The 20,162-nt window shown below is 26.6% G+C and overlaps 4 protein-coding genes across 6 annotated transcripts; 1 reads left to right on the top strand and 3 right to left on the bottom strand.

Moving 5' to 3' along the window:
* Positions 1-303: 303 nt before the first annotated feature.
* On the bottom strand, positions 304-5,719 carry LOC111027889. The gene is made up of 4 exons (XM_022306374.1): positions 4,563-5,719; positions 2,637-2,705; positions 2,439-2,528; positions 304-744 (listed from the first exon to the last, which is right to left on the bottom strand). The coding sequence occupies exons 1-4, from the start codon at positions 5,550-5,552 to the stop codon at positions 649-651; spliced, it is 1,245 nt and encodes a 414-aa protein (XP_022162066.1). The 5' UTR covers positions 5,553-5,719; the 3' UTR covers positions 304-648.
* Positions 5,720-7,019: 1,300 nt separating this feature from the next.
* Positions 7,020-8,961, bottom strand: LOC111027867 (60S ribosomal protein L37a). The gene is made up of 3 exons (XM_022306337.1): positions 8,826-8,961; positions 8,474-8,602; positions 7,020-7,213 (listed from the first exon to the last, which is right to left on the bottom strand). The coding sequence occupies exons 1-3, from the start codon at positions 8,826-8,828 to the stop codon at positions 7,067-7,069; spliced, it is 279 nt and encodes a 92-aa protein (XP_022162029.1). The 5' UTR covers positions 8,829-8,961; the 3' UTR covers positions 7,020-7,066.
* Positions 8,962-9,251: 290 nt separating this feature from the next.
* Positions 9,252-12,608, top strand: LOC111027857. Of its 3 annotated transcripts, none has more exons than XM_022306317.1 (10): positions 9,252-9,426; positions 9,888-9,986; positions 10,061-10,165; positions 10,326-10,442; positions 10,511-10,609; positions 10,789-10,840; positions 10,914-11,032; positions 11,130-11,213; positions 11,391-11,814; positions 11,878-12,608. In XM_022306317.1, exons 2-10 carry the CDS (start codon positions 9,906-9,908, stop codon positions 12,339-12,341), a joined length of 1,545 nt encoding a protein of 514 aa, XP_022162009.1. In that variant the 5' UTR covers positions 9,252-9,426; positions 9,888-9,905; the 3' UTR covers positions 12,342-12,608. The 3 variants fall into 3 exon arrangements, with proteins under 3 accessions (XP_022162009.1, XP_022162008.1, XP_022162007.1); XM_022306316.1 differs by having other exon boundaries at positions 9,252-9,714; positions 11,881-12,608; XM_022306315.1 differs by having other exon boundaries at positions 9,252-9,714.
* A 2,507-nt stretch (positions 12,609-15,115) lies between these two features.
* LOC111027864 (vesicle-trafficking protein SEC22a-like) lies at positions 15,116-19,982 on the bottom strand. Its single transcript, XM_022306332.1, has 5 exons — positions 19,559-19,982; positions 18,021-18,184; positions 16,907-17,086; positions 15,683-15,807; positions 15,116-15,516 (listed from the first exon to the last, which is right to left on the bottom strand). The coding sequence occupies exons 1-5, from the start codon at positions 19,747-19,749 to the stop codon at positions 15,253-15,255; spliced, it is 924 nt and encodes a 307-aa protein (XP_022162024.1). The 5' UTR covers positions 19,750-19,982; the 3' UTR covers positions 15,116-15,252.
* Positions 19,983-20,162: the final 180 nt, after the last annotated feature.

Genomic DNA, 20,162 nt, shown 5'->3' with positions numbered 1-20,162 from the left:
ATTTTTATGAGCATTTAAAATTCAAATGTTGACAATATTTATCAAATTGAAAATTGAAAATGATTTTGTTATTAAAAATGTATAAAATGTTTAATTTTTATGGTTAAGGATTGAAAATTTAAAACAAGCCTCCGCGGCTCTACTTAAGCAGTTTTTAAGATTGCATTTGAACACAAAGAATAACGTTTATTATTTTGTTGTAATTAGGTTCCAAAACAGCTCAATTTTACATAATTATATTTAATATTCTTCCAGCATCACTGATAATTTAAGAATAATATTAATTTAACTTACCGGCTACCATATAAATAATAAGTAATAACAATATAAAATATCTTAGGCTGACATACAGTCTCCGCTCAGCATCGTTTTTCGTATACTATGATACGATATCATTGAATTCAAATTTAATACCATCCATTACAGCGACCTCCTAGATAACTAATGTACAACACAGTGACATCCAATTACCCTCTTTTTTGATGGTTAACTTTGTTGGATTACTTCAATACTATATGAGCTAATAAATTGTTTATTAAAAAAATAACAAAATTACAGTAGATAGGTATATAATATAATAAAAGAATGAAGATGATATCTATAAGTACATTATGCTATTTAGAGGTTAACTCCAGTTTTTAACTTTTTTTATGAACGGCTTGATGTATCGTGATCTTTATGAGTTGTTTTGTCTCTCTGAAATTGTACTAATATAAGTATATATGTTGCACCAGCAGACATCATCTATTATAAAAACAATATTTAGATTAAAATAGGAGCATTTAACAAATAGTATTCAAAGATTAATTATATATTTAACAAAGTCTGCAATAATGAAATTAAATATGCAAATAAATAATGGATTCAATACGAAATACGAAATATATAGAACACATGACCTCGAATTAGACTCAACATTTTTTTGATATACCTATTCAGTAAGTTAATTTTCATTTATTTTTGAAAAACTTTGAGTTAAAATTAAAATTAACCATACTTGAAATCACATAGGTATTTGTAAAATCGTAGACTGTTAAAAATTATAATGTGTTAATATGTATAACAAAACTTTAAAAAACTCCCAAAGACAGTTTTTCAGGGAGAAAAAAATTCAAAAGCCAGTTGCTTAAATATATAATATAATTCAAATTCAAAAAGGAGGGTGCAAATTAAAAAAGGGTCAACAATTTATAATATTAAATCCTTTATGCAGAAAAATCCCACAATCAAATTCAAGCATCTTGACATCTGTTCAAACTATAGCCTATAGGTATATTTCGTATTACCTTCGCCATTAAATAATATTATACATATTATGTTCAGAGGATTAGCTTATCAAAAATGGTGTTGATCAAATAATAATGGGTAACCTACCCCTTATAATATAGTATTGCTATAGCGATAATTTCTTTTTGGTTGTTTATTGTTTAATGTAGATTAGCTAAGCTATATTGTCTTACAGTAAAATGTTTACAAGGTATATCTATGTATTCTACTATTTGTTTTATGCTAAGACACATACATATATTGTAAAATATTTTCTATTCTACCAATTAATTCTATTATAACATCATATTTCTGTATTCTGTCAATACATAATATTTCCTTTATGTGTATTTTATATTTATATCCCACTCCCACCCAACTGAGTAATACGTGGACTCAATTATATTTCATTGATACAATTTATAATTGATATAAGTTATAACCAGTGGTGTTTAGGAGTGTAAACGGCTGAATTTTTTTTCAAATTAAGTAATCCGTATTTTGTATCATTATTTATTGTCATATACTCATATGACAATATGACATATTATATAAATCATCTATAAGTTAGAACCGTGTAACAAATAAGTAATATTGGTTATTACTTATTACCGCGTATAAGTTCACTGTACCTATATTTGTATAGTTCCTCAATAATCATCGTCCGAGACCGACGATCATGACTATTGCAGTTTTTTTGATAAAAATATGTTTGAGACTTTGAGTAGCCGCCATCACAGCGAGTATCTATCTAATATATATAAGAACTTGCAATAGAATTATCAAGTTAAATGTTATAAGATGTTAAATCTTACCTATGAAATAATTGTTAGTTCTTAAATAATTGTTAGTTCTTAGGTAAATAAACAAAAATGTAAAAACTGGGTAACAAAAAATGTATTTTTGTAAATTTTCTAAGAGTTTTGTAAAATAAAATTTGTTGCTTTTTGAAGAGTTGAATCTGATCAGTTGTGCGCTTAAAAAATTACAATATTCATCAAGATCACTTAGTCTTAAATTCATAAATTAGTGTATATCCTATCATTTTTATACGAAAACAACACTGGTTATAACTTATATATAATATATAGATAATAGATACAATGTTTTGGCTATTTATTGACAATTTTGATCGTATTCATATTTAGGTTCTTTACTCACTATTTGCTTACCGAAGTTATGAGACTATTGTTTATAATCAAAATGTCAAAAATGGTGAACTCAGGTGAACAGACAGATAATTGATTATAAAATAATTGTAGCTGTAAATTAAATACATGAATTAAAAAATAGGTATGTATAATTTTAATATTTAAATAATATGAAATAATAATAAAGGTTTTTATGAGGTTCAACTGCTTGACAATTACCTCTTCTTTCGTACTACTATCTGTGTGTCGATTGTTCATTTCCGTTATTATCTTTTTGGTTTTAACTGCCTACAGTAAAAAAAAGGCTGATTAAATATGAAAATAAATAAGTAGTTATTTTTGTAAGTTTTTTATTAATGTATTCAGTCACACAGTTTTTCAAGTATTAGTTATTTCTTTCCCGTTTGTTCATAAGTTTCCTTGCATTATTACTTAGAAATTTAATATAACGCCAATGCAACAATTTATTGCCATTTTATTGTATAATAGGTACACTATAGACTCTAAAGTAAATACAAGGAGAACAGAAATTTTGGCTGATGACAACAAAAATAATTTAATTAACATATTGTTAAAAGCACCTCGCTACGCAATGCTACTTTATGAATCATGTGATATTGTTGATTCTGCAGATCGCAGATGTCAATTTTGTGAGCTTTTTAGACATTGAAAGTAGAGTATTTAGAAATGAGTTGCTAGCATTATTGCTATTTAAATACAAGACTTACGGAGAAGATTCGTTCAAAACTTTTGACGACTTTATAACTATCCAAATATTGAAATATTAGTTATGATAAAATGTGTGTCTATTTCAACCAAAGACACCTCGGCAATAATTGGTGGAGAAAAGAGATTTGTTATGAGAATTAAAGATAAAAATGCTGAAATACTTTCATATCAATATGTATAATTCATCAGACATCCGTGTGTGCCAAACTCAGTACAATAGTGAAGGAAGTAATGGACCATGGACGTAATGATCAAGTTGATTAATTTTTTGAGGTCCCGATATTCTCTTCAGCCAGATTAAAGAGTTTTTATCTGAATGTGGTTCGACGTATTCGGACTTACTTCAACATAACAATGTTAGTTGATTGAATAAAGGTAAAGTGATCGAACGTTTTTAGAGTATAAAAGTAGAAGTAATCACATTTTTGGTAAACTTGGATTCGGACGAATTAAAGAGGTACCTATCATAAGTTCTTAACAAACGAGAGCAATATGCTAGCTGTAGCTTTTTTAAAAGACATTCTTGCAAATTTAAATGTACTTAATACTGAGTTACATGGGAATAAAAAGTAAATTTGCGATCTGATATCAAGTGTATTTGCTTTCCGACAAAAACATAAAATATTTGAAGATATCAAAATTAAGATTTTATTCATTTTCCAACAATCCTTAACCATAAAAAGAATCCGACAAAGACTGCGGCAAGTTTTTAAGTTTTTTTTTTTGATTTAAGGGAATAATTTGGTATAAGCGATTCAAAAACTTTGCAGAAATTTGGAAACTGTCGCAAAATTAACTACCATGTTTCGCTTCGCATACATATAATGTAAAAATTCATTCTCCAAAATGACATTTAAAAAAAAAATATCCTTCAAGATTAACTGATCTCTACCTTGAAAACACTCCGCGGATGATTAACTGTTCTCCAAGAGCACCAAATTTAAGAAAATGGCTCAAGACAAGAAATGTCATTTTTCACGTTAAACTTTTAAGAGTAAAATTGTGTTATTATGAAAATGAATATATAATTATCTTATAAATAATTAAATAATTTGTCTTAATCTTAAACTATGTTAATATTTTTAGATACATTTATTGTAAACTAATGTTTCAAATGTTTTTGGCCCTTGAATATTTTTTTCAAATTTACTGGACGTTATAGAAATTAATTGCCAATCGCTGCTTAGAGTATAGGTATAATTATATTTTATACTATCTAATTTAAATCAATTATACGCACCTGCATATGATTTAGGTAGGTGCTATTGCAGAAGAATGCTTAAAAATGAAAATTGTAACTATTTGATTGAACACAAACGGGAACCAATTCAGCCAAAATGCCAATTGGGAACAAATTCCGTTACTCCCAAATAATTTTGTAGAAGTATATTGTACATATACAGATATTTTACCAACCTGCTGAATTGTAGTGTGTGCTGTGACAATTATAAGGCAAAGCCTTGTGGTGTATTGTAGCATCCACCCAATGAACAGAAACTTTGTTCGGAATACTGATTCACGAAACGAATTATTTGTGTACGAATAAAATACTTCCGTATAAGTGTCGAATAATGACGTAATGGCTAAAATAATAATAGACATGATCATTTGAAAGCCAAATAAATATTTTAGATCATTGATAGCTTCCCTAGATAGCCAGTGTTTAATTCTAAACAGCTCGATAGTGTTCGCCAATGGATAACTTTTGTCTTTTGGACAGTAAAAATCTTTCTCATATATGATCACACAGGGCGATGCCGTGTCATCAGTACTCCTTGGATTCGCCACTTGAGTTGCAGAAAACGAATATCGTACATTGTAGTTGTAGTATTTCTGTTCGTCATTTATTTGAATTAACTTCTCGTTTATATCTCGAAATTTCGTGTACACCACAAAACATTGAATGGCGAAATGCAATTCTGTGCACACCATGCTCAGGTTGTGAATATAATAGAAAAAAAAATATGTAGTCATTAAAATAGGATTGGCGTGATTATTAAATATGTAATACAATTTTAGTCCATTCATGGATATGATAGTACTAATACTAAAGAAAATCGCGGATAAAGAAAAGTATTTAATGTGTTTCAAAGCGACTGTGTTCATCGGTATGTAAATCTCGAATCCCTCTAATGTCGTCTTAAACTTTTGATATTTAAACTTGAAATTGTATAAAACGACGATTCTTGATATCATTGAAGTTATGATTCCCGCGCTACATGTTACCGCCGTCAAAGACATGGAAAACGCTTTTGACCAGTCGTCGAACTTATGGTTTACCGAAGGAAACACGACCATTAGATATATGCCAGTGGTAAACAAAATAACGGAGTATGCAATTTGATACATGTTGTTATAGTTTTTTGAGTCGAATAATATTAAACCAAAATGTTGTAAGCCAAACATAACACTTTTCTTTCGTACTTATAGGTATAATCTGCAAAGGCAAAAAAATATAATACAAAACATACAGTACACAACCTTACATGTAGGTGCCTACTTTAATACTTTATATATTTTTCTATTAGTTATAATTACTTATACAGTTATACCTAATCATTCATTTAACTTTAAAGAACAATATTCAAAATAATAAATGGCAAATGTCTATAAATGCTCAAAAAGAATATGTACAAACATTTTGAAAATTCAACTATGTACAGAAAATACTTAAAAAATTCCAAATATTTTGAAAATGTCATTGCATATTATATTAAAATATATAATACCTATATGAAAATACTTATTATAAGTCTCCACGAGGTACACATATTTTTAATTAAATATTGTTAAGTCTTAGCAATATAAACTGTACATTTTATACACTGTTAACCGCAACAAACTTGAACCTTTTGAATCTCATATGTGTTTTAAAAAAATATTGAGCCAATATAATATATTGAATGGTTATTATTTTAAATTTATAGATACCTTAATTAATTAAGACTGGTTTTTACAATGCCTGGTAAAGGGTCGGCTAATGCTAACTGGCTGATAATAGATTTTATTATCATCAGACTTCTGCCGGTTAAGTGTTTGTTAACTTTAACCGGACAAAAATAGCCCTTAAACCATTAACTTTAACATATAAAATTAAAGTATGAATATTGGACATCTCACCAAGATAGTGAATAGTGTAATAGTATGATAGTATGTATAAGTATTAGTATAATAGTATGAACTTAATATAATGCTCTTATGACTTCATCAAAATATAAAAAGTCCATATGTGATTTAATTATGGAGATAATTATGCTTAACATATTTATTATTAGTACATTATTATGTATTGATTATTTGTGTACCTGAACCCACAGCAACATGTAATAATTTATCCAAATTGAATGTTGAAATATTACCAATAGAACTAGTAAAATTCAACTAAAATAATATTACAATTAACATGTTGTCTACTACTTTTTTAGTAACTTTAGAAACTTAACACAAATAATGGTTTGTTTGCCCATTAAAAAACAGACTTCTTCAAAGTTGCTCGTCAATCATTTTTTTATGAAGTATCAAGTACTTAAACATCAAAACTAAAGGTCACCATTTTTGGGTTATTATTTCATTGATTTGTTGGAGAAGTGTTATCAATATTAAATTTCACAATGGTCAGTTATCTATGCCAAAACTACACGACACTCATATTTTGAATGTGAGATAAAATTTCAAGTGAAATTTAGAATGACAATCAAGGCTTTTAAGAAAATTATTCGTTAGTTCTACACAATAGTAGCTAGTTTTCATATTTCACCTATTTAAGACGTAGTATATATTGTGCATATGATCAAAACTTGACTAAAAAAAAAGAGGATCATAATAATTTTCACAAATTCATTTCAAAGGATAAGGAAAAAATTGAACAATTGATTTTTTTTTTAATGTCCTTATATTAGATAATGATCAAATGTTGGAAATTACAAGTCGTTCACTTCCCTCAAACGTCTGATTGCGGATCGTACAGTGGTTGCAGCTGTTGTAGAATATACATAAGCTCCACCTGCTACAGTTCGTCTACACCTTTTGCATGACCAAATTCCTACACAAGCTCTCTTCATGGATTCCTAAAAAAAAAAATATGTACAAATTAGAGATCAGTCATCTAGCAGAAGAAGTAAACATTTTATATTTTTATAATTCTAAAATTATACTTAAATTTAAAAATAAGAATATTTTTTATTTTATTTGGCCTGAATACTAATAAATATAAATTTAAAATAATAATTATTATGTCTTTTATCTACTTCCAAAGTTCTTTTAAGAGTATTAAGAGAACATTAGTGTATTGTATTTATTATCTCTCTCTGACGCACGCGCAACCGCAAATTTACATTAAGAAATAACCCCGTGTTATTACTTTTAAAATTAGAGTGAATTCACTTGGTACCGTCAAACTTTAAGTCAAGACATTACCGGTGTCCCTACATTGGCCATTATTATTTTTATTCAAGTTAGGGGCGTTTAATTTATTACCATTTGAATATGACTATAAATTATACAAAAATTAAAATGTCATACAGAAGTCCACATAGGGACACAGGTAATGTTTTTTGATTCAATTTTTACCATAGGTGAATTCATTCAAAAATTAAAAGTAAAAACAGAATTGTTTAGAGTAAACATACATTTTCTGCTGTAAATGGGTCAGAGAGAACATAAATGGCGCACAGCCATCAACTTGAGTGATATAATACTGTTCAATGCGGTATAAATTAATTACTTCATTATTACTTATACAAAGTAAAGCTTCACAAACGTATGTCAACTTAACTGTTCATTAAATACATTTTTTTTTAGTATTTGAAAAATAGATAACAATTAGTAATAAAAGACACCATTGGCTACATTTTAAGGTATTAAATTACTATATACGATTCAAACTAGAGATATATAGTTAACAACTCAACAAAATATGATTCCTTCAAAATTATAATTTGTAAGTGACCAATAAAAATGTAAATTATAATATTTTAACTATTAAGTATCTAATTGCCAAAAATAATAATGTAACAGGTCCTTTTTATTAATTTCAATAGAGGTACAGTAAATATGGCAAAACGTAAACCTAATATGTAAAAGCAAATGATTCAAATATTTAATAAAAAATACACTGCCTAAAATTAAGATAAACATTTTTTAGTTTTTTACAGAAGTCTACTTTACATTAAAACATATCTCTAATTATAAAGAAAGAAAATGTTGTATTTTATACTTCGGAACGAATAACTATTTTTTCAACAGTTCACTACTTCAAACACAATCAGTTCCCATTAACTTTTTTGATATCAATTAAGTACATACAATTTTAAACAAATATTCCTTACTTTTCCGCAGAATGAACAGGTATATTTGCTGTGCTGGGTGATTTCAATTTTCTTGACCATCTTACGCAGAGAGGCACCATATCGGGTACCATATTTACCTACAATTCCTACTTTCTTGGTACGTTTGGCCTGTAAAAATCAAATAAAAAATCAATAGGAAACATAGTAAACAAATAATTAAGTTTTAAATAACCATAGTTGTATTTTGTCCTGTTCGATTAAAAACAAATACAAGTCAACTAAATAAAAAATTCTAATACATAAAAAAAAGGAAAAGTTATTAATTATTCAGTATAGAAGTGTATTAGGTTTTACTTGAACGATTATTCAGATAAATTTGGATTAAACATACCATTTTGACGGCGGTGAAGTCCTTTTTCGATTACGAATAAGTAAAACAAGTAACACAAACAAGAAGAGCTACCCTAGGAAAAACTGAGAGAACTTTAGTGATTGTACATTTTGTGAGGTTATAATATTTTTACAGTGCTACCCCAATACAAAACATACTCATATGATTTTCATATTTTAAATAATTTTCAATTTATTTTTGTTTTTTTTATCCTATTTATAATTTTTTCCAATTTATTAAAATACTTAAAACCATGAATAGTTAACTAATATAACTTATTATAAACATGACGTGGTGGACAGTTGGATAAAAATGTAATTAATTAATAATTATGATATTATCACAGAATGTGGTATAACTGTTTTTTTGGTTTTCGATAGTAGATAATACATTATCATTTTTATTTTTTTACCCTTATCTAAGTCGTTATCGAGATTAGTCTAATCACGATTTAACAATAATATTTTTAAAATGTTGGAAATAAAAAATATTAAAGTTAATTATTTAGGTAATAGGTATTAGGAATCCGATATTTACAAATCTGCAATAACGTGATCTGGGTATCTGCTATAGTGCTGTCTAAAAAGTTACAACATGCAAAGTATGATGAACTGATTTTAAAACTACAAACACCTAAGAAACTGAAACTTCTTGTTGAAACGAAAACATTTTAAATTGTTATAGAAGAGTAAAACCAACAGTAGTTCTTAATTGAATAATTAATTTTTAGTACTTTATACGATAAAGGGATAAAATACTGAACAATGTACATACTAATACATTAGTTATTCATTTCTTTATTCAATTACAAGTGAAATGTGATTAATTTGTGTAGCAGTGATAAATCTTTAACATGTTTGAACTTGAAGATTTTGATTTAGACGATGAAGTAAATTTATTTTATACTTTTATAGCAATATTATAAAAATGATTGAAATAGTTTTAATTTTAAGACTTGTTACTTGTTGTATGATGTGAATAGAAATTGCATGAATTATACGGTTACTTACAATAACAATACCTACATTAAAAAATAACTTATTAGTATCTATTTTTTTTTAGGTATTTCTTAATACCCAGATGCCTCCATTTGTTGGTACATCACCAATAAAATCATCAAATTCAAATCTGGTTACTTCAAATTTTGAAGATGATGACGAAGTATAATAAGTTTTATTTAAGTGCAATTGATTTAATTATTTTTTATTAACATATTATATTTGTTTATCTTACAGATATTCTTAAATGTATCAAATTCAGTTTTTGAATTGGAATCTTCACACTCTGAAGATATTAAAGTAAAAAATAAAATAACTGGGGAACAAAATAAAAATAATGATGTAAGTGTTAATATATATTACACAATACATTTTGGTTAAAACACTTCAATTAACTAAAGTAAATTAATAATACTCTAGTTAAAAAAGTAGAACCCAAAAGTATAATACATTTTAACAAATTATTTTTTTTTTACGCAACTTGATTTTATTTATTTTCAAGAATTCTCAAAATATGCTTGAAACCCAATCCAAATCAGGAATTACAAAACCATTTGATGAAAGTCTGCAAAATACAAAGAAATTAAATTTTGATGATGATTTTGATTCTGATGACGAAGTAATATATTAAACATTTTCTAAGTAGTATGCATCTTGTGTTATTTATTTTCAAATCATTTGTTTCAGAGTTTTTTCAACACTTCCCATGTAATACAAAGTACTTGGAGTTCATTAAAAAACAATGTCGGTACAGCTAAATTTGATTATAATGATGATCATAATGAGGTATTAATTTAAATAAACATTATTACTATACATAAATCACTAATCAATTATTCAATCTTTAAACTATTATTAATTTAAATTTACCTTAACATTATTGTCCTTAAATTATAATTGTATAAATCAATATTTATTCAAATATACAAATTAAAATTATTAAAATGTTTTATTATTTATTTCAGGTTTCAATTGTCAACTCTGAAATTTGCGAGATAAAATCTTCAAACATAAAAAGTAAATTTATCAGATCTTAGGTTCATATGTAATTTTTTTATATTATATTTAATGATCCGAGACTTTTTTTTAGGTTTTAATAAATCAAACTGCAATAGTTATCTTAATACAACTATTACTAGTGTTAAAATGATGACTCCAAAAGGTACTTCTAGAAAATTTCCTGGACCTGCTGGTTTACTTTCAGAAAATGTAAATACATAATAGTTTTATTTATAGTTTAAAAAAAAACAGTTTACCTTCAAATTACTTATTTTAAGTATACAGTTTTCTTTAATTATATTTTCAGGAAGATCTTTATTCAGAAGATCCTTCAAACTTGGAATCTTTGGATAGGTCAATTAACATTAGTGAAAATGATAACAAAGAAGAGGTAATTACCTTCAATATTTTTTAAATAATAATTTATAGTAAAAATATGAAACTTTTTTATACTATTTTAATTACAATAAAATGTAGGATGTTTGGACAATCGCCCTTAATATTTTATGTATAATGTACTATATTTCGTGTTTCATTAATTTTGGTTGTATTAATGATTTTTACTTAGAATTTGTGCATTCAAGCAAGTGACTCGTCTTTTTCTTCATCACCATATCAACAATTCCTATCAGATTTTTTCACCACTGACATTGATATTTTACTAGATAAATTTAATGTGGCATGGATAAAACAGAAACTGCTACCGTACACTGCGTCTGGTCGTTTTTTCACGGATAAAATACCATTTTTTGTTTCTGTTTTGAAAGAAATTGATTGTTTATCACCTGATCCAACAGTTCTACTTGCTGACAAAACAGGATTTATCAGAGGAACAATTCATAGAGCTGTTTGGAATCAATTTAGCTGTCAGTTAAAACTAGGGGCTGTTTTAGTATTATCCAATGTTGGTGTTTCATGTCAAAAAATACTCAAAGGATTTACACTAAATATTACTAGTGATCATTTGGTTGCCATTTACAGTTATTCTTCTGGTATGAATTACATTAATAATCTATAGTAAGAAATACTAATGTACAAATTATAAATAATTTTAGAAGATGTTCAAGAAGTAATTGTTACTCGAACAACAGATATGACAAATGAAGAAATTGTCAATGGAGCCAAACAATGGAATGCATTTAATGTGGAAGCTTCAAATAAAAATTCTCATTCAGTGATACTTAAAAGTCGGATGAATCCGCTTAATAATTTAAAATTACACAACATTTTGACAGATCATAGTTCTCAACCATCAAATGCCAACTACCAAATCACAAATAATACTCATGGCCAATCAACACCTGTTAAAATTTTATTCAAACCAAAAACTTCTATAGCTCACAATTTATTTAAAAGTGTTCCTACTGTTTCTAATAATTTTCCAGAAGAACCACCAACCAAACGGACGAGAAATGAATTTAAAACTGAAGATCAATATTCTAATAATGATACCTCTATTATTCAAAACATTTTTGAAGGAATTGATGAAGATGAAATGTTTAATGATTTTTGTTGTTAAAACCTATATTGAGCTTCACAGTAATTTAATTGCAAAGGTGCTGTTTAATTTAATTTGATTGTAGTTTGTAAAAGTTTTTTTTGTTTTGTAATACAAATTGTATTGTTAGTGATAACAGTCTAATTCCACTGTTGATTTCATACTTTATTGTACATTATTCTTTGTGTCTACAGTCTACATCTTTGATAAATAATTTTTTACCTTTATAATAATATTAAACAAAATAATGATTGAAAGTAATATAAATTGTTTCAATTGTATTTAAGATTCCTAGATTTTCCGTGTTTTCAATGTTTCATACACCATATTTTAGAGACTCATTTACTCATTAGTTTTTAGATTTTCTGTTATTTACCAAATTCATTTTCAAGGGCCCTAGATCAAGAGTTTTCTAGATTGATTTTTTATTTCAATTTTTATATTTATACTAATAACACCCCTGTCCCAATGTTGATCTCAGCTAAGTACTTAATTGTCTAATACTTGGTTTCTGTGTTACAAACTTGTATCCAGCTTTCACAAATGCTACATGAGTTTTAAGATCATTATATTTAATTTTTATTATTGATTATCATTAGAATGGGTAAAATTAAAAAATTGTATAGTATTTTATTTACTCCCCTTGGTAATTTTCAGTATTGCATAGTGCATACTCAATTATTCTTTGTATCAAACTTTTAAGTTATCATTTACATTGAATAAGAAAGTACAATACATTTTTTGTAAAATCGTGATGTCCTTTATAACTATTATGCACATAAGTTATGTTATATGTTTAGTATCCTAAGTCTAGTGGTGATGTGATGAGTCTTTGTGCAAGAACACTTAAGTATTTGTAAGGGTACTTATTGGTTTCAAAATTCTAGAGAACCTTCCTGTTTTGAAAATTGTCAAATTCATTTATTGGGATCTAAGAAACAGACATCTGAACAATTATGCAAAAGCAAATATTGACATTAAACATAAACGATTGGAACAATTATGTATGTGAGACTTTACTAAAGCTACATAACAATGGAATCAATCATTTCACCGATGTTGCCGGCAACATTCTAAATACGATAACCGAAAAGTATATGCATCTATTATCTAATTAAAATATAATTTTTTATTATGTAGTAATTTAATAATTATTAATAACAATTTTTTTACTTTTTATGCAATACAAACTTAGCGTTGATTAACAACTAAATATATTGAACTATTATAACAAAATTAAATGAGCAAATAACAATTTTTTACTTTCCGAGTAAATAAAAAACTGTGTTTTGATTATAATTAATTACCTGTTAAACATAAAATCATAAAAAAACAATAGTTCAGTTCCATTATAATTTAAATATTTTATTATAAAAATAATATAGACTTTATTACCAATTAGACGTGTTTATTGTTACAAACCTAACATTGGTGTTGGAATTCAATTCAATTCAAGAACATGAGAAGCATGAAGTATCAGTAGAAAATATCAATATCTTATTGTTGAGTTAATTTTAAGCCATGGCAAAAATGAATTTGTTCATAACCATAATGTTACAAATTCTGATCACAGGTGTATGTAGTAAACAGTAATAATAATATATGTTTTTTTTTCAATATTTATTAAAACATATATAGTTTACTTAGTATATCTGTGAAAGATACACTTACAAACTTATATTTACATAAATATCTTTATTTTACAAATTGAAATCTAAAATAGACGTCTTAATAACAGTTATAAAAAATATAATAAAATCTTAAAATCATCTCAAAACAAAAAAATTTTAAACTAATATTAACCCCGCAGTTTATGAAAAGTGATATAATTTTTCCACTTTCAAAATAAACCACAATCGAGGCTAATTTATTAGTATTAGATAAATTATCAAACAAAAATCCCAACAGACTGAAATATTGAGTCTGAGCACACATGTAATCAAATTATACAGAGTGTAATGTGAAGATTTACCCATTGCAATATCTCCTGAAATAATAGAGACATGATAGTTCTTGTTTTTTAATGAGGCTCACAGGGATAAGAACTACAAATATTCCATGTTTTGGTAAAAAGTTAAAAAATGTATTTGTTATTTAATTATTTTCAAAAAAAATTGAAGATTGCCATTTTGTAGAGTTCATATTTCTGAAAATATTGACGTTTTGACATTTTATTTTCATTAATCTTCTGATTTTTAATATATTTTCTAGTTTTGAGAAAAATTGCAGGCCACACTGAAAACATTTGGCGGCCATATGAGCAAGCGCCATGTGTTGGATACCACTATAGTATTAAATAATTTGCAATTTTTCTCGATACCATAAAAAGTATTAAAAATTAAGAGTTAAATAAAAATAAAATGTTGAAACACAATATTTTTAAAAAAATGATCTCTACAAAAGGGCAATATTCAATTTTTTTGAAAATAGTTGAATAAAAAAAAACTTTTTTTAACCTTTTAGCAAAACCCTAAAATAAATTAAAACATGAAATATTTTTAGTTCTTGTCCCTGTGAGTCTTACTAAAAAATCGAAATATGATATCTCCATTATTTCAGGAGATATTGTAATGGGTAAATCTTCAAGGGACACTCTGTATATACAGCATTACAGAAATACCATATTTTTAAATATACTTAATAGCACTTATTTATAATTGTATAATGTTAATTATCTTGAAACAAGATTAATAAATCTCATTATTATCATTTTATCACAATAGAACAATAATAGTTGTAAATAAATAATATATATATCAATAAATATAATATATAAATGAATAAAAAAAACTAGATTATAATAATGGTTTTATATTGCAATTTTTGTAGAAAAAGAAACATTTGTTATACAATGTTTTGTTAACAGAATAGCATTTTATGTTTAATTCACATTTATCATAATAAAATAGGATTTAAAATATTTTATTCATGCTTAAATCTGATATTGTGGTAATTTAATGGCAATTTTCCGTCTAAGTATGCATGTATGTGTCAGTGTAGTAATGACATAAACTAAAATCACTTGCCATAGTTCATCATTGAAATACAGAAACCAATCTATACCTAATAGCACTAAGAACAGTGTCCACCCTTTTTTCCATCTATACATTTGCTTGTGCGTAAGAACATACATCTGAGCTAATCGGAAGAGAATACTACAAAAGTGAAGCCAACCAGTATCTAGTGAGTCATCTTCCTGAAACATAACACAAGTTAATTTTTAATTGAGTTAAATTTCAAAATAGTGATTTGTAAGAAGATCGAAATGTCCAGACTTGTCCACCTTTTCTAATCATATTTGTTTTCAAAACTTTTTTTTGTATACAATATAATATATTATTATTATCATAAATACTTCATACCTCAGTAGTCCAACTCCTCCAAGTATCCATTACTATGACAATACTATGTATAATTAAACATATGGTAAAAATTAAAGACGTTTTGTCAATAAAAGATAAAGGTTCTAAAGTAGGCAGTGGTCCAACTGAAAAAATAAAGTAATACAAATATTGTTAATAACAAATTAATTACCCAACCTAATAAACAAAATAAATATTTTTTTTTTGTAACAAAGATGTTTGAAAAAAGTAAAACCAAAATATAGAATGCAGGTACAGTGTTGGGTATTCACTAAATCCACTGCATAATTATTGTACACCATTAAATGCAAAAGTAATGATAAAATAGTGCATTTAATAGTGTTTCTTATGCAGTTATGCTCAGGATCATTACATAGGTATTAAAAATGACTTCTCTTTTATTGATAAATTGTTTGAACTATAGAGATGCTATGTATTGTATGCACAATATAGCAGATGTCTACTAATTAATTTAATAAAAAATTGAAATAAAACTAATTTTACACAAAATCTAAGAAAAGTATCAATTAACATTTTATTCATTTATTAACAGTTATAACTATATTATTAAAACTTAAAATCAAAAAATTTAAAAAAATTGATAACCATTCGGTTATACCTCGTCATTAAATATGTCACTGTAATGAGTGTATAAATAATGACAAATACAATGAAAAACAAACAATTCTGAGCGAAAACGGTCCAAAATTCATTGTAACCAAGGTTATTAAACAATTTTATTAATAATACAACCTTATAGTATAAACAAATGTAGGTATTTTTTTGTGTACATTTCAATTATTTTAAAAAGTATTGGGAAAATTTTATTTTTGACCTCTTAAAGTAGAAACTAAGTCCTACTTGCTACCAAACATCACCTTTCACAGAGCCATTTTTTTTATTTACTAATTAGCATTTCATAATATAATCAGCTCAGTCAACATTTTATAAAACCTTTAAAAGTTGAGAACTTAAAGTAAAACTTTATTAAAGTTGTCAGTGTTTTGAAACGCAGCACTTATACAAAATTGATAGTTGTTTTCAATAAATTAATTATTATTAGGTTCTTATTCTGTAATTCTTTTGAAAACAAAACTTTAAATTAATTCAAATATAATTATAGTGTATTGAAAATAATAAACCAAATTATATTATTTATAAGTATTTTGTATTTATATTGCACCTACACCAATATATATTTACTATTGCACTTTTGAAATTTACCTCGAACAGTCGGAGGAATAACTTGTGGTGTATGAATATTATTCTTAGAATTTTCTTCAACAATAAATACTTCTTGAGGTGGATCTAACGTGATATCACGAGTAATTTCAGCCAAATTTATTCTGGATGTCAGTTGTTGTGGCTTATTATACATTTGTTGAATAGGATGTATAGTAGTATCTAAATTATATTAATACATAGTTAAACATCTATTTTTATTTAGGAATATAATAATAATTAGGACATGAACTTTAATGTAAAATAATAAATATACTTTTTATAGTGTGATCACAAAATTGTATTTATATCTATATCTGTGAATTTAAAAATTAAACTTGTACTTATTTTTAATTTTGTTTTTTTTAAACTTTCTTAGTTTTTGGAAAAATGTTCCTTTATGTTTTACCATTATTAATATAGAAATGAAAAAATATACATATAACATTTTTAAAAATAGAATATCATTTAAAAATATTATTTTGGGATTATTGAAACTTGATTCAGATATATATCATTATATTTTTGTGAGATTCAAATGGCAGCTGTAATAAATTTACTGCGGGGGACGAGGTGACCGAGTGGTCTGACGCTTCCGCTGTGACGCAGCTGGTCACGGTTTGATCCTCGGCCACCGGGCGGCATTTTTCTCCAGACAAGTTGCGGTGACCGGAGAACAAGTGCTGCCATCCCCCACCCCCGGGGCATGGCAGAAACCTACGGGTGCCCCATTCGAAATTCTGCCAAAACAAACACACACGTGTTCCCCCCTACCGTACCAAAAACCTACAAACCATCAATACAAACCTACAATACCTACTAATAGCTAATGGCCACAGTTGCCGGGCTCAAGTTCAATAAAAAAAAAAAAAAAATTTACTGCGAGCAAAGAAAAATAATTACATGGATAGGAAATAAAAACTATAATGTTTTTTAACAATAAGCCCAATCATAATTTTAATGTCATTTTTCTATAGTGGGTGTGTTTAAGGGACTTTTTAAAGTTTTTTAAGCATTACAATTTGTGCACTAATAATATGTTTCAGTATTTATGTAATTTATATCTATTAAATTATGTAGGTACAATTTGAAGCATAAAATATTTTAAATATATTACCAAACTCAATAAGATTGTAGGGCCTCAAGGCTTGTTCAACTTTAAAACGGTCATATTTTTTTGTAAACTCTCCAGCTAGTTCTTCTAAAAAGCTGTAGGCTAAAACTTGAGGATATGATGGAATGCACATTGCCATGCAAATTATATTCAAACATGGTAAAAAGCTAAAACAAAAAATTTAAATAGGTTAACAAAACATTTAAAATTTTTAATTTATTACATAGGTAATAATAAGTTGTAGGACATAACAATTAAAAAAAAAATACATTAATGTTTGATTATGCACAAATAAAATTTATATTAAAAATAACATCATAAAAGAAGATTTTAGCAATTATTTTCCAGAAATACAATTTGCATTTTATTTATGTTTAAAATTAAAAATTTTTTTAACAAATTGCAAGATATGCATTTTCTACTTAATAATTTTGATTTTTCCACATTACAGAAAGTCAGAAAATAACATTACATGAAAGAATGTCTACTTTTATAAGCTATAGACAAACTGAAAAAAAATGAAGATTAATGAAAGGTAGGTACAAAGATATCGTACAATATCATACCTAGTAAAAAACACTAATTCAAGATATATATTATTTGTACTTAAACTTTGTAATACAAAGAGTTTAAAAAAAAGATGGGATGGTAACAGCATTGATTAGGAAAACATATTATATATTATAATCTATTAGATAAAATTCTTACTCCTATCTTTATATATAATATAATTCTACTGTACATGTGTATGTCACAGAACACTTCCCAAATCGCTGGACAGATTTGAATGAATTTTTTTGTATGCGTTTGGGTGACGCCCTAGATGGTTTAGATTCATAATTGGACCCGAGGAGTTGCTCAAACAGGGCTTTTAAGATTTAGGAAGGAAATATTTGTTAATATACGATTGCTATTGGTTATAGGAGAAATATAAATATATTTAGTAGAAATTGGAATTTTTTTGGTTTAATGGTTGCCTACTGTGGTTCATTGGGCATATCAGGTATAAGCATGCATACAATTGAATTTTCGTTCATTGCCTATCAAGGTGGCTGAGTTGCACTTATAGCCACTCATCACCCAATCCAAAATCAAAATCAAAATCAAATATATTATTTATATAAAGTACTCATCAAGCGGGGTCCACCATCCACAGCAGGTAGGCATAATATACTGCTCATATTATCGCTATCGAGTCTCATATAGTTTTTAACGGGCAACCAAGTGCACAGGATCAGCTAATAACTTATAGAATATTTAGTATTATTATTTTTATAATAATAAAGTAATAAAACAATATTTGTGGGTATTTTTTTACCTATTAATGTGTATTTGTTTGAAATGATTTGTATAGGTGCACACTGTCATTAAACAGTACATGTTTAGGCATTGCATTCAGTTAATATTTAAGAATTTACATTTTTAAAATATATATTTAAGGAGATAGTAGTGTAAGCCTAAATGCATGCTTAATTTTGAAATTAGTACTAAGTAATAATAGCGATAAAGTCATTAAAATATTAAAATAAACATGTACATACTAGTAGGTTTTGTCGTTGGTGCGAAGGAAACATTTATTTTTGGGTATATCAGTTTTCTTTAGAACATTCTTTACGATCTTGTTAATTAATTTCAAGTCAATGGCACTCTGGCCATTACTACATTGGTAATTGGTAGTGGACGTCAGTGGTAGAATGTCCCGGCTTCTTAAAATTAAAGCATACAAAATCATATCCCAAAATTGACGCACTACCAGTTTCACGCTTAAAACAAATTCATTACTAATTGACAACAGTAAATGTATTAGTTTATTCCTATACGTATGTATATATTTAAACGGTTATATTGAGCACTATAATTCAAGACTAAAAAGTGATAAATAATAACTTATAACATTTGGTAAGTAACGAAGAATTTATATTTTTATACTCAAGAGTAATGACTAATTTATTAATAAATAATAATAATACTATACACTATTTATACAGTATACAAATATACAATATCACTCATTTATGATTTATTATAGTTTTCGTGGCTGTTATCAGTTAATCTTATCTAATTGTTATCATTTCACCGACTCAGTTCTGCCAGGTCTTTAGATCATAATATACCATAATAAATTGTATGATCTTCATAATGGCA

The sequence above is a fragment of the Myzus persicae genome, unplaced genomic scaffold (genome assembly GCF_001856785.1).
Source record: "Myzus persicae strain clone G006 unplaced genomic scaffold, MPER_G0061.0, whole genome shotgun sequence".
NCBI lineage: Eukaryota > Metazoa > Arthropoda > Insecta > Hemiptera > Aphididae > Myzus > Myzus persicae.
This window is presented reverse-complemented; position numbering and strand designations above follow the sequence as displayed.

Coding starts and splice junctions, on each gene's coding strand:
- LOC111027889 (XM_022306374.1), bottom strand. CDS start 5,552: ATGTTTGGCTTACAACATTTTGGTTTAATATTATTCGACTCAAAAAAC. Junction 2,529..2,636: donor ATAGTAGTACGAAAGAAGAG/GTAATTGTCAAG, acceptor TTTAATTTACAG/CTACAATTATTTTATAATCA. Junction 745..2,438: donor ACAATAGTCTCATAACTTCG/GTAAGCAAATAG, acceptor TTTTTATAATAG/ATGATGTCTGCTGGTGCAAC.
- LOC111027867 (XM_022306337.1), bottom strand. Junction 7,214..8,473: donor CCTGTTCATTCTGCGGAAAA/GTAAGGAATATT, acceptor TTTTTTTTTTAG/GAATCCATGAAGAGAGCTTG.
- LOC111027857 (XM_022306315.1), top strand. CDS start 9,679: ATGTTTGAACTTGAAGATTTTGATTTAGACGATGAA. Junction 10,610..10,788: donor ATAATGATGATCATAATGAG/GTATTAATTTAA, acceptor TATTTATTTCAG/GTTTCAATTGTCAACTCTGA. Junction 11,214..11,390: donor AAAATGATAACAAAGAAGAG/GTAATTACCTTC, acceptor ATTTTTACTTAG/AATTTGTGCATTCAAGCAAG.
- LOC111027864 (XM_022306332.1), bottom strand. CDS start 19,749: ATGATTTTGTATGCTTTAATTTTAAGAAGCCGGGACATTCTACCACTG. Junction 18,185..19,558: donor ACCAACGACAAAACCTACTA/GTATGTACATGT, acceptor TTTTTGTTTTAG/CTTTTTACCATGTTTGAATA. Junction 15,808..16,906: donor TATTCCTCCGACTGTTCGAG/GTAAATTTCAAA, acceptor TTATTTTTTCAG/TTGGACCACTGCCTACTTTA.